The 27405-nt window shown below is 46.7% G+C and overlaps 1 protein-coding gene across 1 annotated transcript in view; it reads left to right on the top strand.

The window, feature by feature from the left end:
* sdf4 (stromal cell derived factor 4) overlaps nucleotides 1-27405 on the top strand; it is an 87843-nt gene that overhangs the window by 26433 nt on the left and 34005 nt on the right. Inside the window, exon 2 of the mRNA XM_072245367.1 lies at nucleotides 14461-14597. Coding sequence (XP_072101468.1) covers nucleotides 14461-14597 — 137 coding nt within the window. The remainder of the gene's footprint in view (nucleotides 1-14460; nucleotides 14598-27405) is intronic.

The raw sequence follows: 27405 nt of genomic DNA, 5'->3' as shown, positions 1-27405 counted from the left end.
ATTGGTAGACCTGTACGTTGGAAACTGCATTGCAAGGTGGGGAGCTGCTTTGCTATTCAATGTCAAGGAACGATAGGGCAGGGCATATGACAGTTCAGTTGCTTACGAAGTTCATTCCTGAAAGGGTTTATGAATTAAAATTACCAAAGGATCCAAATTGCAAATGGAAAATGTGTAGGGTGAAGACTTAGAGGGGAGGATGTTGTGGTGGCATTGTGTTCAGCTGATTGCCAATTAGTTGAGCAAGCAGATTCCTGGCACAAACCAGTATGCCACTCTTGACTTTTAAACTTCATTGTTTAAGGTCTTCTCTGCAACAAAGACCACGATACTGTTGAGGAACTACCCAGGAGGCTTTAAAGAACTCGATGGAGGTTTGGGAGCCAAATTGGTGATGCGGCAAATGAAGTTGAGAAACAAGTAGAAGCATAGGTCAAACAGGTTCAGTAGACAAGGCAAGGTAGTGAGGAAGGTCTGTTAAATCAAAATGCATGTACAGTTGCAAGAAAAAGTTTGTGAACCATTTGCATTTACCTGGTTTTCTGCATTAATTACTCATTAAAATGTCTTTTGATCTTCATTTAAGCCACAATAATAGACAAACTAATAACACACAAACAAGTGTACTTTTCATGTCTTTATTGAACACATTATTTAATTATTCACAGTCAAGACAGGAAAACGTATGTGAACCCTTGTATTTAATAACTGGTAGAACCTCCTTTAGCAGCAATAACCTCCACCAAACATTTCCTATAGCTGCTGATCAAACTTGCACAATGGCAAGGAGGAATCTTAAACCATTCCCCATACAAAACCGTTTCAGTTCATCAGTATTTCTGGGATACCTTGTATGAACAGCCCACTTCAGGTCAGGCCACAGCATCTGAATTTGGTTAAGGTCTGGACTCTGACTTGGCCATTCCAAACATGAATTTCATTTTCTTTAAACCAGTTTGTTGTTGATTTACAAATAAGAGAAAATCAGCAGGTGCTGGAACTCTAAGCAACACACACAAAATGCTGGAGAAACTCAGCAGGCCAGGCAGCATCTATGGGGAAAAAAGTACAGTTGACGTTTTGGGCCAAAACTCTTCAGCAGGACTGAAGGGGGTCTCAGCCTGAAACATCGACTGTACTTTTTTCCATTGATGCTGCCTGGCCTGCTGAGTTCATCCAGCATTTTGTGTGTGCTGTTTGTTGATTTACACTTGTGTTTTGTATGGTTGTCTTGTTGCATCATTCAACTTCTATTAAGCTTCAGGTGACAGACTGCTACCATTCTCCAATAAAATGTCAATACAATTTTGAATTCATTGTTCCCTCGCTGATTATAAGCTGTACAAGCCCTGAGGCAGCAAAGTAGCCCCAAGCCATGATACTCCTTTGGCCATGCTTCACAGTTGGGATGAGGTGTTGGTGTGCAGTGCCCTTTTTCCTCCAAACATAGCAAAGGGCATTTCTGCCAGAAAGTTTACCTTTTGTCTCATCTGTCCACAGAACATTGTTGAAGAGTTGTGGAACATCCAAGTGGTCTTTTGCAGACTTGAGACGGGCAGCAATGTCTCTTTTTGGAGAATATTGATTTCCTCTGTGGTGTACTCGCAAGAAAACCATTCTTGTTCAGTGTTTTTCTGTAGTGGACACATGAACAGAGTCTTTGCAAGCTCTAGATGTTTTTGCAGGTCTTTTGCTGTTATCTTTGGGTTCTTTTCACCTTTTTCAGCATTGCGCATTGTGCTCTTGGTGTGATTTTTGCAGGACGCCCACTCCTAGGGAGAGAAGCAACGGTACTAAATTTCCTCCATTTATAGACAATTGTTCGTACTGTGGACTGATAAAACACTCGGGTCTTTAGAAATGCTTGTGTAGCTTTTTCCAGCTTCATGCATCTCTACACCTTTTTTTAAGGTCCTCTGAAAGTTGTTTTGATCAAGGCATGGTGCATGTAAACAGGTCTTTCTTGAGAAGAACAGGCACTGCCAGTAACCTGACTTTGTGTGTTTTTTTTTCACATAGGGCAGGGCACCTCTACAACCCACACCTCTAATCTCATTTCATTGATTCGAGCAGCTGACTCCAAATAATTTGTAGAAGGCATTACTCCAGAAGTTCACATACTTTTTCTGAATCTAGACTGCAAATGTTTAAATGGTATACTCAGTATTGATGAGAAGACGTACAATTGATTGTGTGTTTTAGTTTAGGCAGATCGTGCTTGATTATTGTGTCATGGATGAAGATCAGACCACATTTTATGAGTAATGAATGTGAAAACCAGGTATTTGCAATGGGTTTGTGGACTTTTTCTTGCGACTGTATTCTGATGCAAGAAGCCTGACAGATGAATTTCGGGCACGTAAAGACACGTGACACGGAGGTCATACAGCTGTGATAGATCCATGGTTGAGGGATGAGCAAGACTGGCAGCTCAGTGTTCCAGGGTGCAGAGGCTAAAGAGTGATAGAGGTGGAAGTAGGAGAAGATGTTGCAACTTTAGCTGAAGGAAAACATTACTGCAGTGGAGGAAGCGATATTCTTAATGATCCTCCAGTGGGGCTGTAGGAGAATAAGAAGAGAATGATCACTGATAGGATTATATCAGCAGCCCCACCAAAGTCAGCAAGAATGTGAGGAACAAATACATTGGGGGTATCAGAAATGGCTATAGAATAATAGGATTGTAGTAGCAGATGGTGTTAACTTTCCTCATGATGATTAGTACTGCCATAGTACTAAGGGCTTGGATAGGATAGAATTTGGTCCACCGAAAGTTTTCTTGAGTAATATGTACGGTACTGTGCAAGTATCTTAGGCACATATATGTAGCTAGGGTGCCTGCGACTTCTGCACAGTACTGTAGATGTCTGTTAGAGAGCAGCAACACTTGACGTGCTGTTGAAAATGAGGAAGGGCAACTGGCTGAAGTGGCACTGAAGGAGCAGCCAGTGTCTTTAAGATTATTCATTTAAAATTAGTTATGGAAAGAGAAGGAGTTGGTCCACAAATTGAGCCAAGGCTAATTTTGATTTCATTAGACAGAAACTTGCAAAGATTGATTGGGAGAGAGTGCATGTAGTTTAAAGGTTATCTGACAAGTGGGAGGCTTTTAAAAGTTTGAGGACAATGTGTTTCTGTCAGCGAGAAGAGCAAGGTTGGTAGGATGAGGGATATTGAGGCACTGGCCAGGAAAAAGGTGGTATATGTGGCTGGGATGATTGCTTTTATGGTGGAACATTCAAGTTGAGACTGATAGTGCAAAGTCATTGAAAACCTGAAACAGAAAGTGATGCAGTTTTCAATTTTATTGTTGGCACCTGCAACCAGAAACTTCAAAGTTTAGTATCAAAATTAGTTCAATACTTGGAGGGGGTGGTTTCTGATCCAGGACTGCCACCAGAGGAAACTTGTCTGTCTGGCAACAGCCCTGACTTTCTGGCATGTAATAACAGAAGCTTTCTTACCTCAACCTCTACCCATGCTCCTGGCAAACTATCCCACTCTAAGTACTGGCCAAGCAGCATCTATAGAAAAGAATAAACAGTCGACGTTTTGGGCCGAGACCCTTCATCAGGACTGATTCCCATGTCCTTTAATAATAAGATTCTGGGTTACCATGCTCTTTTTGTTTAAATGCAGAATTGTCACCTTGAAGTCAGGGCTAAAATTCACAAGTAGTTTGGTGTGTATTGGCTTGTACCTATCCTACCCCCAACAAACACACACACACAAAGTTTGCATAATGCTCATCTTACACATTCATAGAGAAACTTGCATTTATGGGATATTTTTTATGTTCTGAGAGCATTCAAAGCATGTTTCTTCCAATGAAATACTTTGAGTCAAATCATAGGAAACACCTACCAAAGGCAACGTGAAGTGACCTGATCGTCCGTTTCCATGACATTTTTGTGGTACTGACACTGGCGGGAAAATGAGGTTACTTAAAATACATCTGACCGAGAGTGCAGATCTCTAGTAATACAGCATTTCCCTCAGTCCAGCGGTGGAGAGTGTCTCTCCAGATCTTCTGTTATCAGGTCTCTGGAGCAGGATTTGAACCCATAGTCTTCTAGAGACAAGAATGCCAACCACTGCCAACTACATTCAGAATGTCACTGTGAGTGAAGTTTATTCCCAGTCACTCATCACCTTAATGATCACAGGGATTAAAACCTCTTGCATCCGTTGAAGCCAAGCTACAGACAAGCTTGCCACTTTGCCCTTCTGCATTTTCTTTGAAGATCCACACCATAGAAACGCACCTTATCACACACAAGATGGATCACTTTCCCGCCAATCGTCGTTCCCTCTCCGCTCAGTTACTCTCACTTCATCTCCTGGATATTGATCACTCCTGGTGGGATCCTGTTCCAAACTGATCAGTAATCCCATTGTGTCCCCAGGTATTCACTGTGGGATTGCACGAGCAATTTCATGAAAATACCTGTTAACTAACTAACAAGAGACCAAATCCTGCCCTTTTTCACCACCATCCACAACCTCGCACCGTGCTAGTTTTTGGTTCAGCCAGGTGGTGAGGGAACGACAGCGCAGGGAAGCCCTGTTGTGCCCACAGGTGGAGAGTGCAAGTGAGAATTCAGCTTTTCGTTCTTAGTCATCTACTGACCATGAAACACAGTGGGTGACCAGACCTACTTCAAAGGGTTTCGAAATGAGTGCAAGGCTTTTTGTTGACTACACTGATACCAAATGATGCAGAGGAAAATGCTTTGAACTCAAGAAACCATTGCAGCAATCTGACTATGATAAAGGTGACAGAGGTGTCCAAGTCCTTAGCTGAGCACTGAACATAACTTAATTTTCAGAAGCTGACTGGTGACTCAGTTCCCTGGAGTGCAGAACCAAAACCAAATGCAGAATCTTAATAGGCTGAATCCCTTCCCTCAGCCCCAACCTTTGACCTCGTCAAGGCCTTCTGTAATTGCTTAACTACTTCCTTGCTCTTCTCAATCCTCTTGATCACCTCAGTCCAATTCAGTTTCCCCATACACAAGCCCATGCTGGCTATATCGGTCAAATCCTTACCCCTTTCCAAATTCAGATGAATCCTGACTCTCAGATGCCTTCCAGTAACTTTCCCACCACTGATGTTAGGTTCACCAGCTTGTACTTCCCTGACATATCTTCGGAACCCTTCTTAAATGAAGGCACAACATTAGCCACCCCTGCAGTTTTCCAGTACCTCACTTGCAGCTAAAGAAGATAGAAAATTCTCCAACAGGTCCCCTGGAATTTCTTCCCTTGCATCCCACAAGGTCCAAGGATAGAAACATAGAAAATAGATGCAGGAGTAGGCCATTTGGCCCTTCGGGCCTGCACCGCCATTCAGTACGATCATGGCTGATCATCCAACTCAGAACCCTGTACCAGCCTTCCCTCCATACCCCCGATCCCTTTAGCCATATCTAACTCCCTCTTAAATATAGCCAATGAACTGACCTCAACTGTTTCCTGTGGCAGAGAATTCCACAGATTCACCACTCTCTGTGTGAAGAAGTTTTTCCTAATCTCAGTCCAAATAGGCTTCCCCTTTATCCTCAAACTGTGACCCCTCGTTCTGGACTTCCCCAACATCGGGAACAATCTTCCTGCATCTAGCCTGTCCAATCCTTTTAGGATTTTATATGTTTCAATAAGATCCCCCCTCAATCTTCTAACTTCCAACGAGTATAAGCCTAGTCGATCCAGTCTTTCATCATATGAAAGTTCTGCCATCCCAGGAATCAATCTGGTGAACCTTCTTTGTACTTCCTCTGTGGCAAGGATGTCTTTCTTCAGGTTAAGGGACCAAAACTGCACACAATACTCCAGGTGTGGTCTCACCAATGCCTTGTACAACTGCAGTAGTACCTCCCTGCTCCTGTACTCGAATCCTCTTGCTATGAATGCCAGCATACCATTCGCCTTTTTCACCGCCTGCTGTACCTGCATGCCCACTTTCAATGACTGTTGTATAATGACACCCAGGTCTCGTTGCACCTCCCCTTTTCCTAATCGGCCACCATTCAGATAATAATCTGTTTTCCTGTTTTTGCCACCAAAGTGGATAACCTCACACTTATCCACATTAAATTGCATCTGCCATGAATTTGCCCACTCACCTAACCTATCCAAGTCACTCTGCATCCTCTTAGCATCCTCCTCACAGCTAACACTGCCGCCCAGCTTCGTGTCATCTGCAAACTTGGAGATGCTGCATTTAATTCCCTCATTTAAGTCATTAATATATATTGTAAGCAACTGGGGTCCCAGCACTGAGCCTTGTGGTACCCCACTAGTCACCGCCTGCCATTCTGAAAAGGTCCCGTTTATTCCCACTCTTTGCTTCCTGTCTGCCAACCAATTCTCTATCCACATCAATACCTTACCCCCAATACCGTGTGCTTTAAGTTTGCACACTAATCTCCTGTGTGGGACCTTGTCAAAAGCCTTTTGAAAATCCAAATATACCACATTCACTGGTTCTCCCCTATCCACTCTACTAGTTACATCCTCAAAGAATTCTATGAGATTTGTCAGACGTGATTTACCTTTCACAATTCCATGCTGACTTTGTCCGATGATTTCACCGCTTTCCAAATGTGCTGTTATCACATCTTTGATAACTGACTCTAGCATTTTCCTCACCACCGATGTTAGGCTAAGCGGTCTATAATTCCCCGGTTTCTCTCTCCCTCCTTTTTTAAAAAATGGGGTTACATTAGCCACCCTCCAATCCTCAGAATCTAAAGAATTTTGAAAAATTATCACTAATGCATCCACTATTTCTTGGGCTACTTCCTTAAGCACTCTGGGATGCAGACCATCTGGCCCTGGGGATTTATCTGCCTTTAATCCCTTCAATTTACCTAACGCCACTTCCCTACTAACATGTATTTCCCTCAGTTCCTCCATCTCACTGGACCCTCTGTCCCCTACTATTTCTGGAAGATTATTTATGTCCTCCTTAGTGAAGACAGAACCAAAGTAGCTATTCAATTGGTCTGCCATGTCCTTGCTCCCCATAATCAATTCACCTGTTTCTGTCTGTAGGGGACCTACATTTGTCTTAACCAGTCTTTCTTTTCACATATCTATAAAAGCTTTTACAGTTAGTTTTTATGTTTCCTGCCAGTTTTCTCTCATAATCTTTTTTCCCTTTCCTAATTAAGCCCTTTGGCCTCCTCTGCTGGACTCTGAATTTCTCCCAGTCCTCAGGTGAGCCACTTTTTCTGGCTAATTTGTATGCTTCTTCTTTGGAATTGATACCATCCCTAATTTCCCTTGTCAGCCACAGGTGCACTACCTTCCCTGATTCATTCTTTTGCCAAACTGGGATGAACAATTGTTGTAGTTCATCCATGCGATCTTTAAATGCTTCCCATTGCATATCCACCGTCAACCCTTTAAGTATCATTTGCCAGTCTATCTTAGCTAATTCACATCTCATACCTTCAGAGTTACCCTTCTTTAAGTTCAGAACCTTTGTTTCTGAATTAACTATGTCAGTCTCCATCTTAATGAAGAATTCCACCATATTATGGTCACTCTTACCCAAGGGGCCTCTCACGACAAGATTGCTAATTAACCCTTCCTCATTGCTCAATACCCAGTCTAGAATAGCCTGCTCTCTAGTTGGTTCAAAAAACCATCCCGCATACATTCCAAGAAATCCTCTTCCTCAGCACCCTTACCAATTTGGTTCACCCAATCTATATGTAGATTGAAGTCACCCATTATAACTGCTGTTCCTTTATTGCACGCATTTCTAATTTCCTGTTTAATACCATCCCCAACCTCACTACTACTGTTAGGTGGCCTGTACACAACTCCCACCAGTGTTTTCTGCCCCTTAGTGTTATGCAGCTCTACCCATATCGATTCCACATCCTCCCGGATACACTTGTTCAGTCCTTAGGGGGGTTTAATCCACCTTTATGGGCGTCGACACTGCCAGCACCTCCTCTTTAGTAATATTGGATGTATTTCAGGATATCACTATACTGGTTCCAGCTTTCATAATCTTCAAGATCAGCTTCGACTTCACTGCTATAAGACGATTGAATGCCCCCTAGTACAATAAGATGGACCCTCAATCTACTTCATTATTACCTTGCACCTTGTCTACCTGCACTGCACTTTGTTTCTCTGAGCTTTTTCTCCATTGACCTGGGCACGCGTCAGTCACTCCTGTGACCAGCGTCCAGACAATTTATATTCTAGCTGAAGCCGTGGACTGCAGACTGAACAGAGAAGTGGAATAAGGCTGTTGGTCTTTTGGTTCGCCTCGTAAAACCTGGTTTGATATTGAGTTCAAGTCCCACTGCCGGATATAACTTGTTTAGCAACTTGGAAAATCAGCGATGTTAGAACATAAGAAATAGGAGCAGGAGTCGGCCATCTGGCCCATCGAGCCTGCTCCACCATTCAATAAGATCATAGCTGATCTGGCCATGGAATCATCTCTGCCTGCCTGCCTTTTCCCCATAACCCTTAATTTCTCCACTATGCAAAAATCTATCTAACCTTGTCTTGAAACTATTTACTGAGGTCGCCTCCCCTGCTTCATTGGGCAGAGAATTCTGCAGATTCACCACTCCCTGGGAAAAGTAGCTCCTCCTCATCTCCGTCCTAAATCTACTCCCCCGATCCTTGAGGCTATGTCCCCTAGTTCTAGTCTCACCTACCAGTGGAAACAACTTTCCTGTCTCTTACCTTATCTATCCCTTTCATAATTTCTATAAGATCTCCTCTCATTCTTTTGATTTCCAGCGAGTACAGTCCCAGGCGACTCAATCTCTCCTCATGGTCTAACCCTGTTGTCTCTGGAACCAACCTGGTGAAGAGATAGTAGTTGGCTTGGACTGCATGGTAACGTAGGGGGTGACACAGTAGTATAATGGTTAGCACATTGCTTTGTAGTGTCAGCTACCTGGGCTCAATTCCTGTCGCTGCCTGTAAGGAGTTTGTACGTTCTCCCCATGACCATGTGGGTTTCTTCCGAGTGCTCTGGTTTCCTCCCACATCCCAAGACTTGCGAGTTAGTAGGTTAGTTGGCCACTTGGGTGTGTTTGGGCAGCATGGGCTCATTGGACAGGAGGGGCCTGCTACTGTGCTGTATTTCTAAATAACTAAAAGGTTCAAAGGTTCATTTTATTTTATGCATGTACAACACAACTCTGATATCTGTCTTCCCTAGATAGCCATTAAATACAGAAAGGCAATGGGTGTTGATGAAAGATAAAACATCAACCTTTCCTTCCAGCGCCGAAAAGAAAGGAAACAAAACTTGCAGGTGTCAAAAACTCCTCTCCCCCGCAGCGAAAAACAGCCACGATAACGAACACCGACCCTCGCACTCGCAGAAAACAACATCAATAACACCATTATCCCCAAAGACCCCTACACACAAAAATTGACCGAACACCCACCCACCTACCAATCGTCCACAAGAAAGAAAACACCAAAAATCTGAAGGAAACCGATATAAAGTACATAAATATCAATAAATAAATAAATAAAGTTAAAACCCCTGCAAAAACTACTGGCTTCTTGTTATAAAAGAAATGTGGTTCAGGATCTTCCAGGGGAAGAAATCTGCCACCATTCTCAGAAGATCCTTTATGGGAATCTGTACCCAGGCATCATAGTGGGTGGTTAAATGGCCTCTGGCATGATCTGGCAAGCTACCCGGCTGTGGGCAGCTCACTATCTCCACCCTATGGAAATCAGGAGCGGACAAAAGCTGCTGGCTCTGCTAGTGGTGCCCAAATCCTGAAAAATGAATGAATAACTCAAGAGCCTTTGGTGTGGGTCGGTATCCAGCTGCTCCGTTTCCCAGCAAGGGCCATTGCAGCAAGTGGAAATGGTGCCCGGACATCTTGAAGCCTTCCACCCTGTTATCTGGGGGCATCAAAATAATTGCAGCTCACTCAAATTGAGATTAGTGACAGTATTGGTAAAATCTTGTGCAAGTAATCCCGTAATCTCATCAGTAGACCGACTGGGTGTGAAGGCGCTGACGTAAAACAAGCATGCACTTGGTAGAGTTATTTCTGCCCTCCATGTATGAAGAGGAGGAGGATGTAGGGGCACTCCCAATGTTTTGGATCAGCTTGGTTTTGACCTTCATTGACACGAGATTCTGCAAGTGTTGTAAATCCAGAGTAGAGCACAAAAAAGGCTGGAGACATTGACCAGGCATCATCCATGGAGATGAATAAACAGCCGGTGTTTTGGGCCAAGAGCCTTCATCAGCTCGCCAGCATTTTGAGTGTGTTACTCTTTGATCTCCATTGTTACTTGTTGGACGTCTTCATCACACTGGGGACCAGCGATCCATTCTTCCTGTGCTGTGTGGTGAAAGATGATGCTTATGGTGGATGGTCACCTGTGACCTGCCATCAGGACAAACTTCACGCTGCGTGCTGGCAGCAGCCTGGAATCGGGCCGTGGGTTGAAGTCGTGTCTGATGGGGGTGGGACTAAAAACTCCCAAATGTCCGCTGAAATGAAGTGCAACCGCGTCGAAAATGAACAATAACTGGCAGAAGCCTTAGATGTTTGGAAACAGTGATTAAATTGTGAAGTGCGCCCCCACAGCCAGACTCAATTAGGTAGCTTTTACCAAAAGCGGTTTCCTTTTTGAATGTGTTGTTCCAGCTTTGTGTAATTTTTTTCTTTTGATTTCATTTTTCTTATTTAAAAAAAAAAGTGGAAAATGCTGGGAATACACATCTATCCTGAAGTAGTTATTTTCTTGCAAGATTTGCCTCTTCGAATTCTCTTAAGACTAGTATCCCTTTCTGAAAGGGAGCAGCTTTCTTTGATCTCTCTGTCAGAGCCCTGCCTAGGAATTCCAATTTGTCAGAGAACTACAGCAAAGAGGCGGGCCTTTTGGCCCGTCTAGCCCATGCTGAAATACTATTCTACCTCTTCCCATTGACCTGCATCTGGACTGTAACCCTCCCATCCATGTACTTGCCCAAACTTCTCTCTAATGTTGAAATCAGTCCCGCATTCACCACTTCCACGAGCATCTCGTTCCACATTCACACCACCCTCTGAGTGAAGAAGCTCCCCCCATGATCCCCTTAAACATTTCACCTTTCACTTGTAACCCATGATATCTAGTTCCAGCCTCACCCAGACTCAGTTGAAAACGCCTGTTTGCATTTACCATGACCAGGTTATAGAGACAGCTTCAGCAATGTGGATGTTTCAATTTATTAAATACAAGAAACCTTACAGACTAATTAACCAGGTCACAGTAGCACAGACGTTAATTTCCAGAGGTCCAGACCACTAATGCAAAGAGGTTTTGGATCTTGTCACTGCAGCTGAGGAATTTAACTTCAAGTAGTTCAACTCTAGCCACCCGGTGGTGTAGTCGCATCAGCACCAGGCTTTGAGGCAAATGGTGCTGAGTGTGTGCCTGACGTGCAGAGAGGAATAACAACAAAAATTAAACCTTGCGGCGATGAGTGAGCTCTTAAAAGCTTGAGAGTCAGCTCCTGACCAGATGGGGTTTTGCAACTACCTGGTGATGTTGCAAAGAAGGAAATCTGCTATCCTTGCGGTCTGCCCCATGCTCCGTTCCAGCTGAGGTGAGAGCTAGAGGTCCAGGGTGAAAGGTGAGACATTTAAGGAGAACATGAGGGGGTACCTCTTCACTCAGAGGTTGGTGAGAGTGTGGAATGAGCTGCTAGCGCAAGTGGTGGATGTGCGTTCACCACATTTAAGAGAAGTTTACATAAGTGCATGGATAGGAGGGGTATGGAGGGCTCTGTGTCAAGTGCAGGTCAATGGGACAAGGCAGAATAATAGTTCAGCATGGACTAGACATGAAGAGCCTGTTTCTGTGATGCAGTGCCTTAAGACTATAACTTGGTCATATTAGTTTTGGGTAGAGTCAATATGTTTCGAGTATCCACAGTATTCTGCTCTTGTTTTAGATTTCCAGCATCTGCCGAATTTATTTTTTATTTCCAGACTTGTTCATGCAGTTGACTCTTAAGCACTGTCAGAATTGGTCTATGGTCAAGAAGTAAACAGGGATCAGCAGTACTAGCCTTACCAGTGTCATCCACGTACCATTGACAAAATAAAATTTGACATCAAGTCATCGGAGTTTGGTACAGCAATGACAGCTTGGTTAAGGAGTTGGGTTGAAAGCCGAAGTGAGAAATTTGAGAACTTGGGTCCGTGGCAGATGAAGGCTTGTCGGGGCATCCAGATCAGGGATGTACAGGAGGCAAGGATTGCAGATGTGTCTGACGGCAGTATGGATGAAGGAGTTTGGACCTAGGAGCTATTAGTAAGATTGCTTAAGCTTGCAAGCACGAATGATGGGACATGGTTTGGCTGCAGACAGAGTTGATAAACTTGTTTATGAAGGTGGGTAAATGTCCAGTACACTTGAAAGTTGGAGAGAACACTGATGTTTTTTCTTTAGAAAAGTGGGCACAGCTGGGCACACAGGAGACTGGATCTCAGCTCCCACTCAATTCCGAGACTTCCTGCTGCCGTGACACTTGGCCTGCAGTGTGTTCCTAGTGCTTTCTGCTTTGATCAGCAGATTTTCTTCCCTTTTGAACATAGGTTATTGTAACTTTTATTTTCAAAGCTGGTTTCAGATTGCCATCTGAGCATTAGCCCAATCACTTAGCTTAATTACCTAATAGCCCATTCCAATCTGTGGAGAAAGGGACAGGTTTCAAATGTCACAATGTGAGAAAGTTATTGCAGAAGCATTCTGATTCTTCCCCATTTTTATTTATTTCAATTGCAGTCTTTAGATACCATATCTGGCTATTTCCATTTCAAGGACGAACTTCCAGTAGTGGTTGGGAGCGACACAGTAGCGCAAAGCTATAACAGTGCCAGTTCAAATCCAGTCTCTGCCTGTAAAGTGTTTGTATGTTCCACTTGTGATCATGTCGGTTTCCTCTGACATTCCAAAGACGTACGGTTAATTGGTCACATGGGTGTAATTGGGTGGCACAGTCTTGTTGGGCTGGAAGGGCTTGCTACTCTGCTGTATGTTTAAATAATAAATTCCCTGAATCTTATGTATCCCATGATTAAGCATTTCTTGTGCCACTCCTTCACATGTGACCACTGACCACAGCCTCTTGTGCTTCTTAAAAACTTGCTAACTCACCTTCCAGAAAACCATGACCACCCTAACACACAAATGTGCCAACTTCCCAAGCTAAAGATACAGCATTTGATCAGCAGTAGGCCCAGTGGTCTACTATCAGGCTGTTTTAAATCATTCCACACTCTCAAGCACAAAAAGAGGCCCTTCCAGTGCCTTGAACCTTTCTCCCTTCTCAAATTATAATTTGGCTGGCAAAATAGTCTCCTTCTGATAGATAACCTCAAGGTCATCTGGAAACACAGACATCACTTAACAAAAGCTGTCGTCCATTTGCTTAAATCTTTTGAAGGCAACAATATAGCCTGGAAAATGTAACCCATTTAACTTAACAATTGGTCTGAGAAGTAACACACACAAAAAGTGTTGGTGAACGCAGCAGACCAGGCAGCATCTATAGGAAGAGGTACAGTCAACGTTTCGGGCCGAGACCCTTGGATTCCTATAGATGATGCCTGGCCTGCTGCGTTCACCAGCATTTTTTGTGTGTGTTGCTTGAAATTCCAGCACCTGCAGATTTCCTCATGTTTGGTCTGAGAAGTTGCTGGTTTGCCAGCACACCAGGATATCTGTGGAGGAACGCTGCTGACTGGCACTTTCAATGTTGCATTGACTGAGAATGAAAAGACATTGCAACACACACAGGATTGCTGGAGGAACTCAGCAGGCCAGGCAGCATTCATGGAAAAGAGTAAACAGTTAACATTTCGGACCAAGACCCTTCATCAGGACCATAGATGCTGCCTGGCCTGCTGAGTTCCTCCAGCATTGTGTGTGTGTGTGTGTGTGTTGCTTGGATTTCCAGCATCTGCAGATTTTCTTGTGTTAATGAAAAAACATTGCATGGTTTATTCTTGTAAATTTTTTTTATTGCAATTAAAGCTTATTTTTTTAAAATAAATTAATTATTTAATGTTATGCACCATAACCATTTAGGGCTTCTCATTTGCATCCAAGCTTTCCAAAGAGAAAACTATAATCTTGTAGTAAAAACCAAAGAGTAGACACCCTTCTTCACTAATAGCATGTGATGTCAGTGTTCAAATAATGCTTTTTGAAGGGAAGAGAACTTTGGATACCTGACAGACAAGTACTCACCAAAAAAGGCCAGTCTAGTGAATGATTAAGTCAGTACTGGAGGAAGACTGACCAATTCAGCCCACAGTTGCTGATCCTTCAGTGTAGTGCCTTTGAGATTTGCCTCCAGGATGTCAGACCGTGTCAGTGGACCCAAAGGCTGAATTTTCTTGTTTGTACCGTTAGTCAATGTTCATCATTTTAATGTATTTCCATCTACAGGGTCGATGCCAACGTTGATAAGAAAATTAGTGCAAGTGAGATGCAGCGATGGATTATGGAGAAAACGGAGGAACATTTTCAACAAGCTGCTGAAGAAAACAAGCACTACTTCAAAACAGTGGATCCTGATGGAGATGGTAATGAATTTTTCTCCATGTCTGTTAAACTCCCTTCTGTTCCTCCCTTCTTTGAAACCATCTGCCTATCTATACAATTTTTTTTAAGAAAAGGTAATCTCTGCCTCGACTTGCTCATGCTCTAGATCAATCTATTTTCCCATCTCTCTAGAGTGCTTTATTTTCTTTTAAATGTTGAAGAGTTAGTATACAGTAGAGTAAGACATACTAATCACTCTCTGTCATTAACACCGCAGATGGTTCCAGGGCCAGTGGTGCAGCTGTCCCACAGTGCCAGAGTCCCAGGCTCTTTCCTGACCTTGGGTACTGTCTATATGGGTTTTGAATGTTCTGGTGACTGTGTGAAGCTTCTCCTAGATGCACTAGTTTCCTCCTACGTCCTAAAGATCTGCAGGTTGGTTGGTTATTGGCTGCTGTGAGATACCCCTAGTGTGGTGGGTGGTAAAGTTTGGAATATTTAATGAGAACAGTGGGGGGGGCGGAGAATAAAGATGGAGCATCATAGGAATAGTGTCAATGGGTGTTGATGACAGTTGTAGACTCGCTGGGGCAAAGGGCATGTTTCTGAACTGGATCGCTCTGTGGAAAGTTGTCAGAAAATGCAATCTAAAACATTCAAACATCTTCATGTTCTAATAAAAATCGTGTTACTTAAGTTGTCATTTTCGATATTATTTGTTTGGATTGGGACAGGCTGTTTTCTGGCAAAGGTGTACCTGGAAAGTGGGGGGGCTTTCAAAACTGAAATTTTGAGAGTGCGAAGTATGTGCCTGTCAGAATAAAAGGTAAAGATAACAAGTGTAGGAACTTTGGTTTTCAAGAGATATTAAGGCCCTGGTTAAGAGAAAAAGGGGTGTTCATAGCAGTTATAGGCAAGTCGGAACAAACGAGGTGTTTATGAAGTGCAAGAAATGCAAGAGAACACAAGAAAGAAACCAGGAAAGCCAAAAGAAGGCATGAAGTTGCTCTAGCAGACAAGGTGAAGGAGAATCATGGAGGATTCTGCAGATATGTTAAGAACAAATGGATTGCAAAGGACAAAAATGGTCCCCTGGAAGATGAGAATGGTAATTCATGTGTGGAGCTAAAAGAGATGGAAGACATCTTAAATGGATTTTTTTTACATCTATATTTACTCAGAAGATAGGCACAGAGTCTATAGAAGTGAAGCAAAGTAGCATCAACTTAATGGACCCTGTACGAATACAGAAGAGGAGATGTTTGCTACCCGGAGGCAAATCAGGGTGGATAAGTCCCCAGGGCCTGACACGATGTTCTATCAGACCCTATGGGAGGCAAGTACAGAAATTGCCGGGGCCCTAGCAGAGATACTTAAAACATCTTTAGTGATAGCAGAGGTATTTGAGGATTGGAGGATAGTCGGTGTTATTCCACTGCTTAAAAAAGGCTCCAAACAAAAATCAGAAAATTATAGGCCAGTGAGTCCGACATCAGTTGTGGGAGAGTTATTGGAAGGTATTCTAAGGGACTGGTTAGCTAATTGTTTGGATAGACCTGGACTGATGAAGAATATGTGCATGGTAGGTCATATCTAATCGATCTTAGAGTTTTTCAAGGAAGTTATCCAGAAAGTTGATGAATGCAAGGCACTGGATGTTGTCTACGTCGACTTTAGTAAGGTGTTTGACAAGGTCCCACATGGGAGGTTGGTCAAGAAGGTTCAGTAACCTGGCATTCAGGATGAAGTAGTAAATTGAATGAAATATTGCCTTTGTGGGAGAAGCCAGAGAGTGGTAGTAGATTATTCCTCCCAGACTGGAGGCCTGTGACTAATGGAGTGCCACAGGGATTAGTGCTGGGTTTTTTGTTGTTTGTCATATATATATCAGTGGTCTACATGATAATGTGGTTAACTAGATCAGCAAATTTGCAGATGACGCCAAGATTGGGGGTGTAGTGGACAGTGAGGAAGACTATCAGAGCTTGCAGTGGAATCTGGACCAGCTGTGATAATGGGCTGAAAAATGGCAGATGGAATTTAATGCAGACAAGTACGAGGTTTTGCACTTTGGTAGGACCAACCAGGGTAGGTCTTACACAGTGAACGGTAGTGCACTGTGGTGTATGATAGAACAAAGGGTTCTGGGAATACGTGTATATAATTAATTGAAAGTGGTGTCACAGGGAGTTAGGGTCATAAAGAAAGCTTCTGGCCTTCATAAATCAATGTACTGAGTACAGAAGATTGGATGTTATGTTGTTTAAGACACTGAGGCCTAATTTGGAGTACTGTGTGTAGTTCTGGTCACTTACTTACAGTAAAGTGTGCGGAGAAAATTTACAAGGATGTTGCTGGGTCTAGAAGACCTGAGTTACAAGGGAAAATTGAATAGGTTAGGAATGTGTTCTTTACATCGTAGAAGATTGAGAGGAGATTTGATAGATATACAAAATTATGAGGGGTATGGATAGGGTAAGTGCAAGCATGTTTTATCTACTGAGGTTGGGTGGGACTACAACCAGAGGTCATGGGTTAAGGGTGAAAGGTGAGAAGTTTAAGTGGAACATAAGGGGGAAACTTCTTCACTCAGAGGGTCATGAGAGTGTGGAATGAGCTACCAGCGTATGTGGTGTATGTGAGCTCAATTTTCACATTTAAGAGGAGTTTGGGTAGGTACTTGGATGGTAGGGATATGGAGGGCAATGATCCTGATGCAGGTCAATGAACGTAGGCAGTTTAAATGGCTCAGCACAGACTAGATGGGCAGAAGGGCTTGTTCCTGTGCTGTACTACTCTATAAAGTGCTATGTGGTGACTAAATGGGAGCTTTAAATTACTAGTTGCTGGGAATTAAAGCATTAATATACAGGGGGGCTTTTGATGGTCCTAGGCTTGTACGTGCTAGAATTTGGAAGGATGATGGGGGTGTGGGGTGGTGGGATGTCATTGAACCAAAGCAAGTATTGAAAGGCCTGGATAGAGTGTATGTGGAAAGGATGTTTCCAATAGTGGGAGAGTCTAGGACCAGAGGGTACAACCTCAAAATAAAGGAACATTATTTAGAACAGAAGATAGGAGGGATTTCGTTAGCCAGAGGGTGGTGAATCTGTGGAATTCATTGACATATATGACTGTGGTAGCCAAGTCATAGGATCCACTTAAAGCTGGGGGTGATGGTTCTTGATTAGTAAGGGTGTCGGAGGTTAGGGGGAGAAAGCAGGAGAATGGGGTTTAGTGGGAATAATAATACATCTTCCATGATTGAATGGTAGAGCAGACTGGATGGATTGGAATGGCCTAATTCTGCTCCTCTCATTTCTGGAGATCCTGAAAGCCGGGAAGGCCTGCTGGTGAAACCTGGCAGTTGAAGTAAGCCCTGAGCTATGGACATTCCAAACGTGTCCAGTAAATAATACTGCCCCTGATGCGTCAGAAATGAGGTGCTGCCACAATAATCATCCAAAGCACAAAAATACAGACTGAGAATGGAAACCTTCAGTTCTTCAGGACTCAAAACTCCAAAGTAAGAGAGCTTCGGAAGCAGAGCGCACAGTGCAAATCACTCCGTGCTTTTATCTATGACTTGGTGATTTCAGGTAGTTGGGTTCCCTTTCTTTCTCTTCAGGAGGACCTTGTGTTCCCTCTGACTGCATCAGTTGCTGCAGCTCCTGCGGATGCTAAAAGAAAATGAATGGAGCTACAAGTTGTCTGATGTTGGGCCTCTGCTACACCTTGTAGCACCAGTCACGTGCAGAACGTGTTTTGTTGCTACCCGATTCAGTGCCCCTCTTTGACTCTGCTTGTGATGCCAGATGCTTTTCAGGTTCAAGTCCATTGTTTGCCATTGCCTGTGACAACATACCCAGGGTGTAAATACCATGAAGGTTAGCTTTTGGCAGCAGTACCACAGTATATGATGGACAAAAGGTAAAGTAAATATAAACTTAACATACCTTGCACATCTTTTTCCCTCTGTCTGTATTGGTAGGCTTTCCCAATGTCACATGGATCAGGAATTTTCTCACTCTGCTTCCTGTAAAGTCATCCCCTTTATCTCCTTACTGCGGATTTACGGACTTCATTATCCACACGAAAGCCTAGCCAACTTCTTGTGTAGCCTCAGCAGCAGGGGTAAGAATCCATGATGGTGCATCAGTTGCGGGCTTCATTATCCTCGGGGTCTTTTTTTTTGTTAAATTTAAAATGGCTTCTTTGTTATGTTATACTGGGGAATGCTGAGAAAGTCTCTAACTAGACAGTTGCTTGGGTTATTATAGACAGCAGGGTGCTATTAGCCAATGGGTGGTCATGTATCGTTTTGTTTTCGGATACAATGCTGTATCATATGACTGTGGACGGGGTTTTTGGCGGGGGGGAAGTCGGAGGAGAGATGGGGTTTTGGGGGGGGAGTCGGAGGAGAGATGGGGTTTTTGGGGGGAGTCGGAGGAGAGACGGGGAGGACGGCGGACGTGTGGGTGTTTTTGGCAGGGAGTCGGCGGAGGGACGGGGAGGACGGTGGAGAGACAGGGAGTCGGAGAAGAGACGGGGAGACGGAGGAGAGACGGGGAGTCAGAGGAGAGACGGGGAGGATGGCGGACGTGCGAAGAGGCTCCGGTCGATCACTCCGGGTGGTCCCGAGCCGTGAGTCAACAGGATTCCAGTGGTCGTCGGGAATCGATTGAGCTCCAACGGTTGCGCGCGAAGTACTTGGACTTTGATAAGTGTTGGCGCCTTTTTTTCATTACTTCCCTCTCTGTATCGAATTTATATTAATGTCATAGAATTAGTAATATCTATAAAGTGTACTTGTTAAAATTTACTGGGTGTGCTGGCTGATGATTGATGTTTGGGATTGATTCGGGCGGCAACCGACTCCGTGGGGAGCGTTGAGGCGGGTGCTGGGTGGGATTTCCTCTAGACATATACGAGCCAATATAACTGAACGTTACAAGTGGGGGCTCGTCTGGATCTGGATTTTCGGTAAAGTTGTATAGTCGTCGCGTTAAGTAGTGCGAAGATGGATTGTAAGCTGGTGTGAATTGGAGGAGGTACCGGTGAATCATGCGTGCGTGCTAAGTGGGGTGCATTTTTGCATTTCGGCAGATGTACTAGTGCGAGGTTTGAGTTTGATTAAAGGTATCGGGCAGGTAGAACTTGTAGCTAGAAGGGGTGGGAAAGAACTGGAGTCCAGCTGGATGTTGGTGCGGACGAGTGCCGACGTCATGACTTTGGAACTACCAGCGACAGTCCATGTCCAGGGGGAGGCGGGGCCGTGGAATCTCCACACCCTCCCCGAGGACGCAAGTGTGGAGGTGCTGGAGGAGGAGCTAGCTGAGGCCCCAGGGGAGGTGCCAGTAGCCAGGGGTGGAGGTGTGAAGTGGGAAGGCTTGGCCAGGCCCCATCCCCCAGTTAGGGCTGAGACCTCCGAGTTAGCGGCTGCCATTACCTCCCTGGCGAGAAGGGTTGAGGGGCTCCGCCCGAAGCTGAGAATTTTCTGGGGAGCCAGTCCCACCCCAGAAGGGGAGAATGAATATGAGACCTGGGTTGAGAATACGTCCCAGTTGTTAGAGGTGTGGCCAGTTTCAGATGAGGAAAAGAGACAGCGATTGGTGGAAAGGTTAAGGGGCAGGGCGGCCCGTGTAGTTCGCGAGTTGAGAGCGGAACGCCCTTCGGCTTCCCTGTTGGAGTGTTTGGACGCTTTGGAGGAAGTGTTTGGACTGTCAGGAGATCCCTTGCAACATTTAGCAGAGTTTCAAGAGATGGGGCAGAGAAGAGGGGAAAAGCTCTCAGAATACATTTTCCGGCTAGAAGGGAAGCTTACGGGGCTGCGGTGCCAAGGGGTAGTGAGGGAGGACGAAGTGGCGAAGTTGAGGATGAGCCAGGTATGTAAAGGTTTCCGGGAGGACAGGGTGGCTTGGAGTATCCGGCAGTCATATAAGAGGAGCCCCCCTCCATCATTCGGGCAGCTGATTAGAGAGGTACGGGCAGAGGAGAGTGCTTCGGGCCGACCGGGGGCTCGGACCCCCGGGGACGGTCTTCAGCGATTCAGGAGGTGGTAGCCGGGGTGAGATCAGAGAAATCCAAGGGGTCCCCGGGAGGAGAGAGGTGGCGGGTAGCGGGTGCTATAACTGTGGGAGGGAGGGGCATTTCTGGTGGGAATGTGAGTGGCCAGGGATGTGCTACAGCTGTGGGGAAGCGGGTCACTTGCGGAGGGATCGTGAGAGACGAGATGCTCCGAGGGGGGAGGGCCCGCAGGCCACTAAGAAGGGAGAGGTGTTGGGAAACTTAGGAGAGGCTCAGTGAGGGAATGGACTGGAGTCTCGGGAGGAACACGTTCCCAGAAAACAGCTATGGAACCCCAGAAAGTACAAGCCCAAATTCCGGATGGACTGGTGCGACCCCGTTCCAGCATGTCCCTATGGATAGAGGGAGTCTTTGCGAAAGCCATCCTTGACACCAGATCGCAGGTTACCTTACTGTACCGATCGTTCTACAACAAATATCTGAAGCATTTGCCAGTAACCCCGTTTAATGCACTGGAGATTTGGGGCATAAGTGACGGTGATTACCCGTACGATGGGTACTTGTCAGTGAGACTGGAATTCTCGGAGGGCGATGTGGGAGCGTCGGAAGCCTTTGAGACGCTGGTGTTGGTCTGTCCGGACCTGGTGGAAACCGGTGGTGCTGCCCTGCTAGTGGGGACTAACTCCCCTCTGTGCGACTGCTCTTGGGAGCCTGTAAGAAGAAGGCGGGGGAGAACTTTCTGGAGACCCTCTCGGTACACCCAGTGTTCCGAGCGGTGTACGAAGGAGTGGGTGACCCCCAGGGGCTGGATCCTGAGTGCAAACGAGGGACGGTGTGATGCACTCAGGCGAGGCCTAAGGTGATACGGCCAGAGGAGGCGGCCTTAGTGATGGGGACCCCCAGATTCCCCGGAGTACCGGCGGGCGAGGCCCTGCTAGTAGACGCCCCAGATGAGCTGGAAGGGGAGTCTCGGTTCCCGGCTGGAGCCCTGGTGAGACCTGAATTGCAGAGGCCCTCAGCTGTACAGGCACGGCGGATGGGGGTGATGGTAAGGAACATAACGGAGCGGGAGATCACCTTTAAGCGCGGGATGCCCCTTGCACACTTGTTCCTGGTGACGGTGATGTCTAGCACCTCCGTGAGGCCCACTGGAGGAGAACTATTGGAGAACGGGGGGGGCTGACCGAGGAGGCCTTTAATTGTGAAGACTCCCCTGTACCGCTGGAGTGTAAGAGCAGGCTGGTGGAGAAGATGCTGAAGCTAGGGGATGTCTTTTCTCAGGGCAAGTTTGATGTGGTATGTTCCAAGAGCACTCGGTACACTATCCGGGTGACAAATGAGACCCCGTTTAGAGAAAGGTCGCGGCGGTTGGCCCCAGCAGATGTGGAAGATGTGTGGCAGTTGAAGGATACAGGGATTATTGCGGAGTCCCGAAGCCCCTATGCATCCCCCATAGTGGTGGCAAGGAAGAAAAATGGGAAGGTACGCATGTGCGTGGACTACAGGACCCTGAACCGGCGCACTGTCCCCAACCAGTATACGGTCCCCAGGGTGGAAGACGCATTGGCCTGTCTGAGTGGTGCACAGTGGTTTAGTGTATTGGATTTGCGGGATGGGTATTACCGGATTCCGATGAGTGAGGCCGATAAAGAGAAGACGGCCTTTATCTGCCCCCTGGGATTTTTCCAGTTCGAACGAATGCCCCAAGGCATCTCGGGGGCCCCAGCCACCTTCCAGCGGCTCATGGAGCGGACAGTGGGGGACATGAACCTGCTGGAGGTATTGGTGTACCTGGACGACCTGATAGTGTTTGGATCTATGTTGGAGGAACATGAGGAGCGGCTGCTGAAGGTGCTGAGTCGGCTGAAGGAGGAAGGGGTAAAACTTGCCCTGGATAAATGTCAGTTCTGTAAGACATCGGTCAGCTATGTCGGGCACATAATCTCGCGAAATGGAGTGGCCACCGATCCGGGTAAGATAGCCGCAGTCACCACCTGTCCGAGACCTCAGAAGGTGAGCGCCTTATGCTCGTTTTTGGGGTTTTGCGGATATTACCAGCGGTTCGTGAAAGGATATGTGAAAATGAGTCATCCATTGAACCAGCTGCTGTGTGGCTATCCACCTGTGGGGAGGAAGAGGAAGGGAGACCGAGGGCCGGAGGTAGAAGGATACTTGAACCCAGGGGAGCCTTTTGGATCGAGGTGGGATGCTCAATGTGAGGAGGCGTTCCAATCTCTAAAAAGTGTGCTGACTCAGGCCCCAGTGTTGGCTTTTGCTGATCCCCGGAAGCCATATGTTCTACACACTGATGCCAGTCACGAGGGTCTGGGGGCTGTCCTGTACCAGGAACAGGGCAATGGATTGAGGCTGGTGGCGTTTGTCAACCGGAGCTTGTCGCCATCTGAGAGAAACTATCCCACTCACAAGCTAGAGTTCTTGGCGTTGAAATGGGCGGTGGTGGACAAGTTGAGTGACTACCTATATGGGGCCCAGTTTGAGGTGAGAACTGATAACAACCCCCTCACTTATATCCTGACCTCGGCGAAGCTGGACGCTACTGGGCACTGGTGGTTAGCAGCCTTGTCTGCCTATGAGTTCAGCCTGAAGTACTGCCCGGGGAGTCAGAACATCGATGCAGATGCCCTGTCTCGTCGGGCGCACGACGAGTCGGGCACGGCTGAGGAGTGGAAGAGTGTCCCTGCCCCGGGAGTAAAGGCCATGTGTCAGGTTGGGAGCGACAGGGAAGTAGGAGCACAGATGGGAACGGATCGGGCAGTAGATCAACTGGGGGCTGATGGTGACGCGCTGCCCACTGTTTACTGTAATTTGACTGCTCTGAGGAACAGGCAGCTGCTGGAGTTGAGTCCCCAGGAAGTGGGGGTGGCTCAGCGTGATGACCCGAGCATTGGCAGTATCTGGTACGCGGTTAGCCAGGGTGATATGGGCCAGGTGGAGAAGGTGAAGCATGCCTCTGTTCCCCTACTCCTGAAGGAGTGGCATCGGTTGAAGCTGAAGAACCACGTCTTGTACCGGGTCACATCGCCCCCGGACCACCCCCGGCGCTGGCAGCTGGTCATGCCTGAGAAGTATCGGAAGACTGTGCTCTAGGCACTACATGATGATTCCGGGCACTTGGGGGTAGAGAAGATCTATGGATTACTCAAGGACTGGTTTTACTGGCCCTGGATGAGGGGAGAGGTGGAAGAATATTGTAAGACCTGTAGTCGTTGCATCAGGAGGAAGACCTTGCCTGCGCAGGCGGCTCCGTTATCCCACTTGCAGAGCGAGGGGACCCATGGATCTGGTGTGTATGGATTTCCTGTCTATTGAGCCAGACACCAGCAACACCGCGAATGTCTTGGTCCTCACGGATCACTACACTAGATATGGAAACAACAGGAATTCTGCAGGTGCTGGAAATTCAAGCAACACACATCAAAGTTGCTGGTGAACGCAGCAGGCCAGGCAGCATCTCTAGGAAGAGGTGCAGTCGACGTTTCAGGCCGAGACCCTTCGTCAGGACTAACTGAAGGAAGAGTGAGTAAGGGATTTGAAAGTGGGAGGGGGAGAGGAGATCCAAAATGATAGGAGAAGACAGGAGGGGGAGGGATGGAGCCAAGAGCTGGACAGGTGATTGGCAAAATGGATATGAGAGGATCATGGGACAGGAGGTCCGGGGAGAAAGACAAGGGGGGGGGACCCAGAGGATGGGCAAGGGGTATAGTCAGAGGGACAGAGGGAGAAAAAAGAGAGTGAGAGAAAGAATATGTGCATAAAAATAAGTAACAGATGGGGTACGAGGGGGAGGTGGGGCCTAGCGGAAGTTAGAGAAGTCAATGTTCATGCCATCAGGTTGGAGGCTACCCAGACAGAATATAAGGTGTTGTTCCTCCAACCTGAGTGTGGCTTCATCTTTACAGTAGAGGAGGCCGTGGATAGACATGTCAGAATGGGAATGGGATGTGGAATTAAAATGTGTGGCCACTGGGAGATCCTGCTTTCTCTGGCGGACAGAGCGTAGGTGTTCAGCAAAGTGGTCTCCCAGTCTGCGTCGGTTCTCGCCAATATATAAAAGACCACATCGGGAGCACCGGACGCAGTATATCACCCCAGTTGACTCACAGGTGAAGTGTTGCCTCACCTGGAAGGACTGTTTGGGGCCCTGAATGGTGGTAAGGGAGGAAGTGTAAGGGCATGTGTAGCACTTGTTCTGCTTACACGGATAAGTGCCAGGAGGGAGATCAGTGGGGAGGGATGGGGGAGACGAATGGACAAGGGAGTTGTGTAGGGAGCGATCCCTGCGGAATGCAGAGGGGGGGGGAAGATGTGCTTAGTGGTGGGATCCCGTTGGAGGTGGCGGAAGTTATGGAGAATAATATGTTGGACCCGGAGGCTGGTGGGGTGGTAGGTGAGGACCAGGGGAACCCTATTCCTAGTGGGGTGGCGGGAGGATGGAGTGAGAGCAGGTGTACGTGAAATGGGGGAGATGCGTTTAAGAGCAGAGTTGATAGTGGAGGAAGGGAAGCCCCTTTCTTTAAAAAATGAAGACATCTCCCTCGTCCTAGAATGAAAAGCCACATCCTAGAATGAAAAGCCTCATCCTGAGAGCAGATGCGGCAGAGACAGAGGAATTGCGAGAAGGGGATGGCGTTTTTGCAAGAGACAGGGTGAGAAGAGGAATAGTCCAGATAGCTGTGAGAGTCAGTAGGCTTATAGTAGACATCAGTGGATAAGCTGTCTCCAGAGACAGAGACAGAAAGATCTAGAAAGGGGAGGGAGGTGTTGGAAATGGACCAGGTAAACGAGGGCAGGGTGAAAGTTGGAGGCAAAGTTAATAAAGTCAACGAGTTCTGCATGTGTGGCAAAGTTAATAAAGTCAACGAGTTCTGCATACGTACCTCTACCTTGCCGAGGCACAGCGACAACTCGCGGATACCTCCTCTTATTTACCCCTCGATCGTGACCCCACTAAGGAGCACCAGGCCATTGTCTCCCACACCATCACCGACTTTATCCGCTCAGGGAATCTCCCATCCACTGCTACCAACCTTATAGTTCCCACACCCCGCACTTCCCGTTTCTACCTCCTACCCAAGATCCACAAACCTGCCTGTCCTGGCCGACCTATTGTCTCAGCTTGCTCCTGCCCCACCGAACTCATTTCTGCATACCTCGACACTGTTTTATCACCCCTTGTTCAATCCCTTCCGACCTATGTTCGTGACACTTCTCACGCTCTTAAACTTTTCGATGATTTTAAGTTCCCTGGCCCTCACCGCTTTATTTTCACCATGGATGTCCAGTCCTTATATACTTCCATCCCCCATCAGAAAGGTCTCAAAGCTCTACGCTTCTTTTTGGATTCCAGACCTAATCAGTTCCCCTCTACCACCACTCTGCTCCGTCTAGCGGAATTAGTCCTTACTCTTAATAATTTCTCCTTTGGCTCCTCCCACTTCCTCCAAACTAAAGGTGTAGCTATGGGCACCCGTATGGGTCCTAGCTATGCCTGTGGAACAATCTATGTTCCGTGCCTATTCTGGTATCTGTCCCCAACTTTTCCTTCGCTACATCGACGACTGCATTGGCGCTGCTTCCTTCACGCATGCAGAACTCGTTGACTTTATTAACTTTGCCTCCAACTTTCACCCTGCCCTCAAGTTTACCTGGTCCATTTCCGACACCTCCCTCCCCTTTCTAGATCTTTCTGTCTCTGTCTCTGGAGACAGCTTATCCACTGATGTCTACTATAAGCCTACTGACTCTCACAGCTATCTGGACTATTCCTCTTCTCACCCTGTCTCTTGCAAAAACGCCATCCCCTTCTCGCAATTCCTCCGTCTCCGCCGCATCTGCTCTCAGGATGAGGCTTTTCATTCTAGGACGAGGGAGATGTCTTCATTTTTTAAAGAAAGGGGCTTCCCTTCCTCCACTATCAACTCTGCTTTTAAACGCATCTCCCCCATTTCACGCACATTGCTCTCACTCCATCCTCCCGCCACCCCACTAGGAATAGGGTTCCCCTGGTCCTCACCTACCACCCCACCAGCCTCCGGGTCCAACATATTATTCTCCGTAACTTCCGCCACTTCCAACGGGATCCCACCACTAAGCACATCTTTCCCTCCCCCCCTCTCTCTGCATTCCGCAGGGATCGCTCCCTACACAACTCCCTTGTCCATTCGTCTCCCCCATCCCTCCCCACTGATCTCCCTCCTGGCACTTATCCGTGTAAGCGGAACAAGTGCTACACATGCCCTTACACTTCCTCCCTTACCACCATTCAGGGCCCCAAACAATCCTTCCAGATGAGACAACACTTCACCTGTGAGTCGACTGGGGTGATATACTGCGTCCGGTGCTCCCGATGTGGCCTTTTATATATTGGCGAGACCCGACGCAGACTGGGAGACTGCTTTGCTGAACATGTACGCTCTGTCCGCCAGAGAAAGCAGGATCTCCCAGTGGCCACACATTTTAATTCCACATCCCATTCCCATTCTGACATGTCTATCCACGGGCTCCTCTACTGTAAAGATGAAGCCACACTCAGGTTGGAGGAACAACACCTTATATTCCGTCTGGGTAGCCTCCAACCTGATGGCATGAACATCGACTTCTCTAACTTCCGCTAGGCCCCACCTCCCCCTCGTACCCCATCTGTTACTTATTTTTATGCACACATTCTTTCTCTCACTCTCCTTTTTCTCCCTCTGTCCCTCTGAATATACCTCTTGCCCATCCTCTGGGTCCCCCCCCCCCCGTCTTTCTTCCCGGACCTCCTGTCCCATGATCCTCTTGTATCCCCTTTTGCCAATCACC

The sequence above is a fragment of the Mobula birostris genome, chromosome 27 (genome assembly GCF_030028105.1).
Source record: "Mobula birostris isolate sMobBir1 chromosome 27, sMobBir1.hap1, whole genome shotgun sequence".
Classification (NCBI taxonomy): domain Eukaryota; kingdom Metazoa; phylum Chordata; class Chondrichthyes; order Myliobatiformes; family Myliobatidae; genus Mobula; species Mobula birostris.
This window is presented reverse-complemented; position numbering and strand designations above follow the sequence as displayed.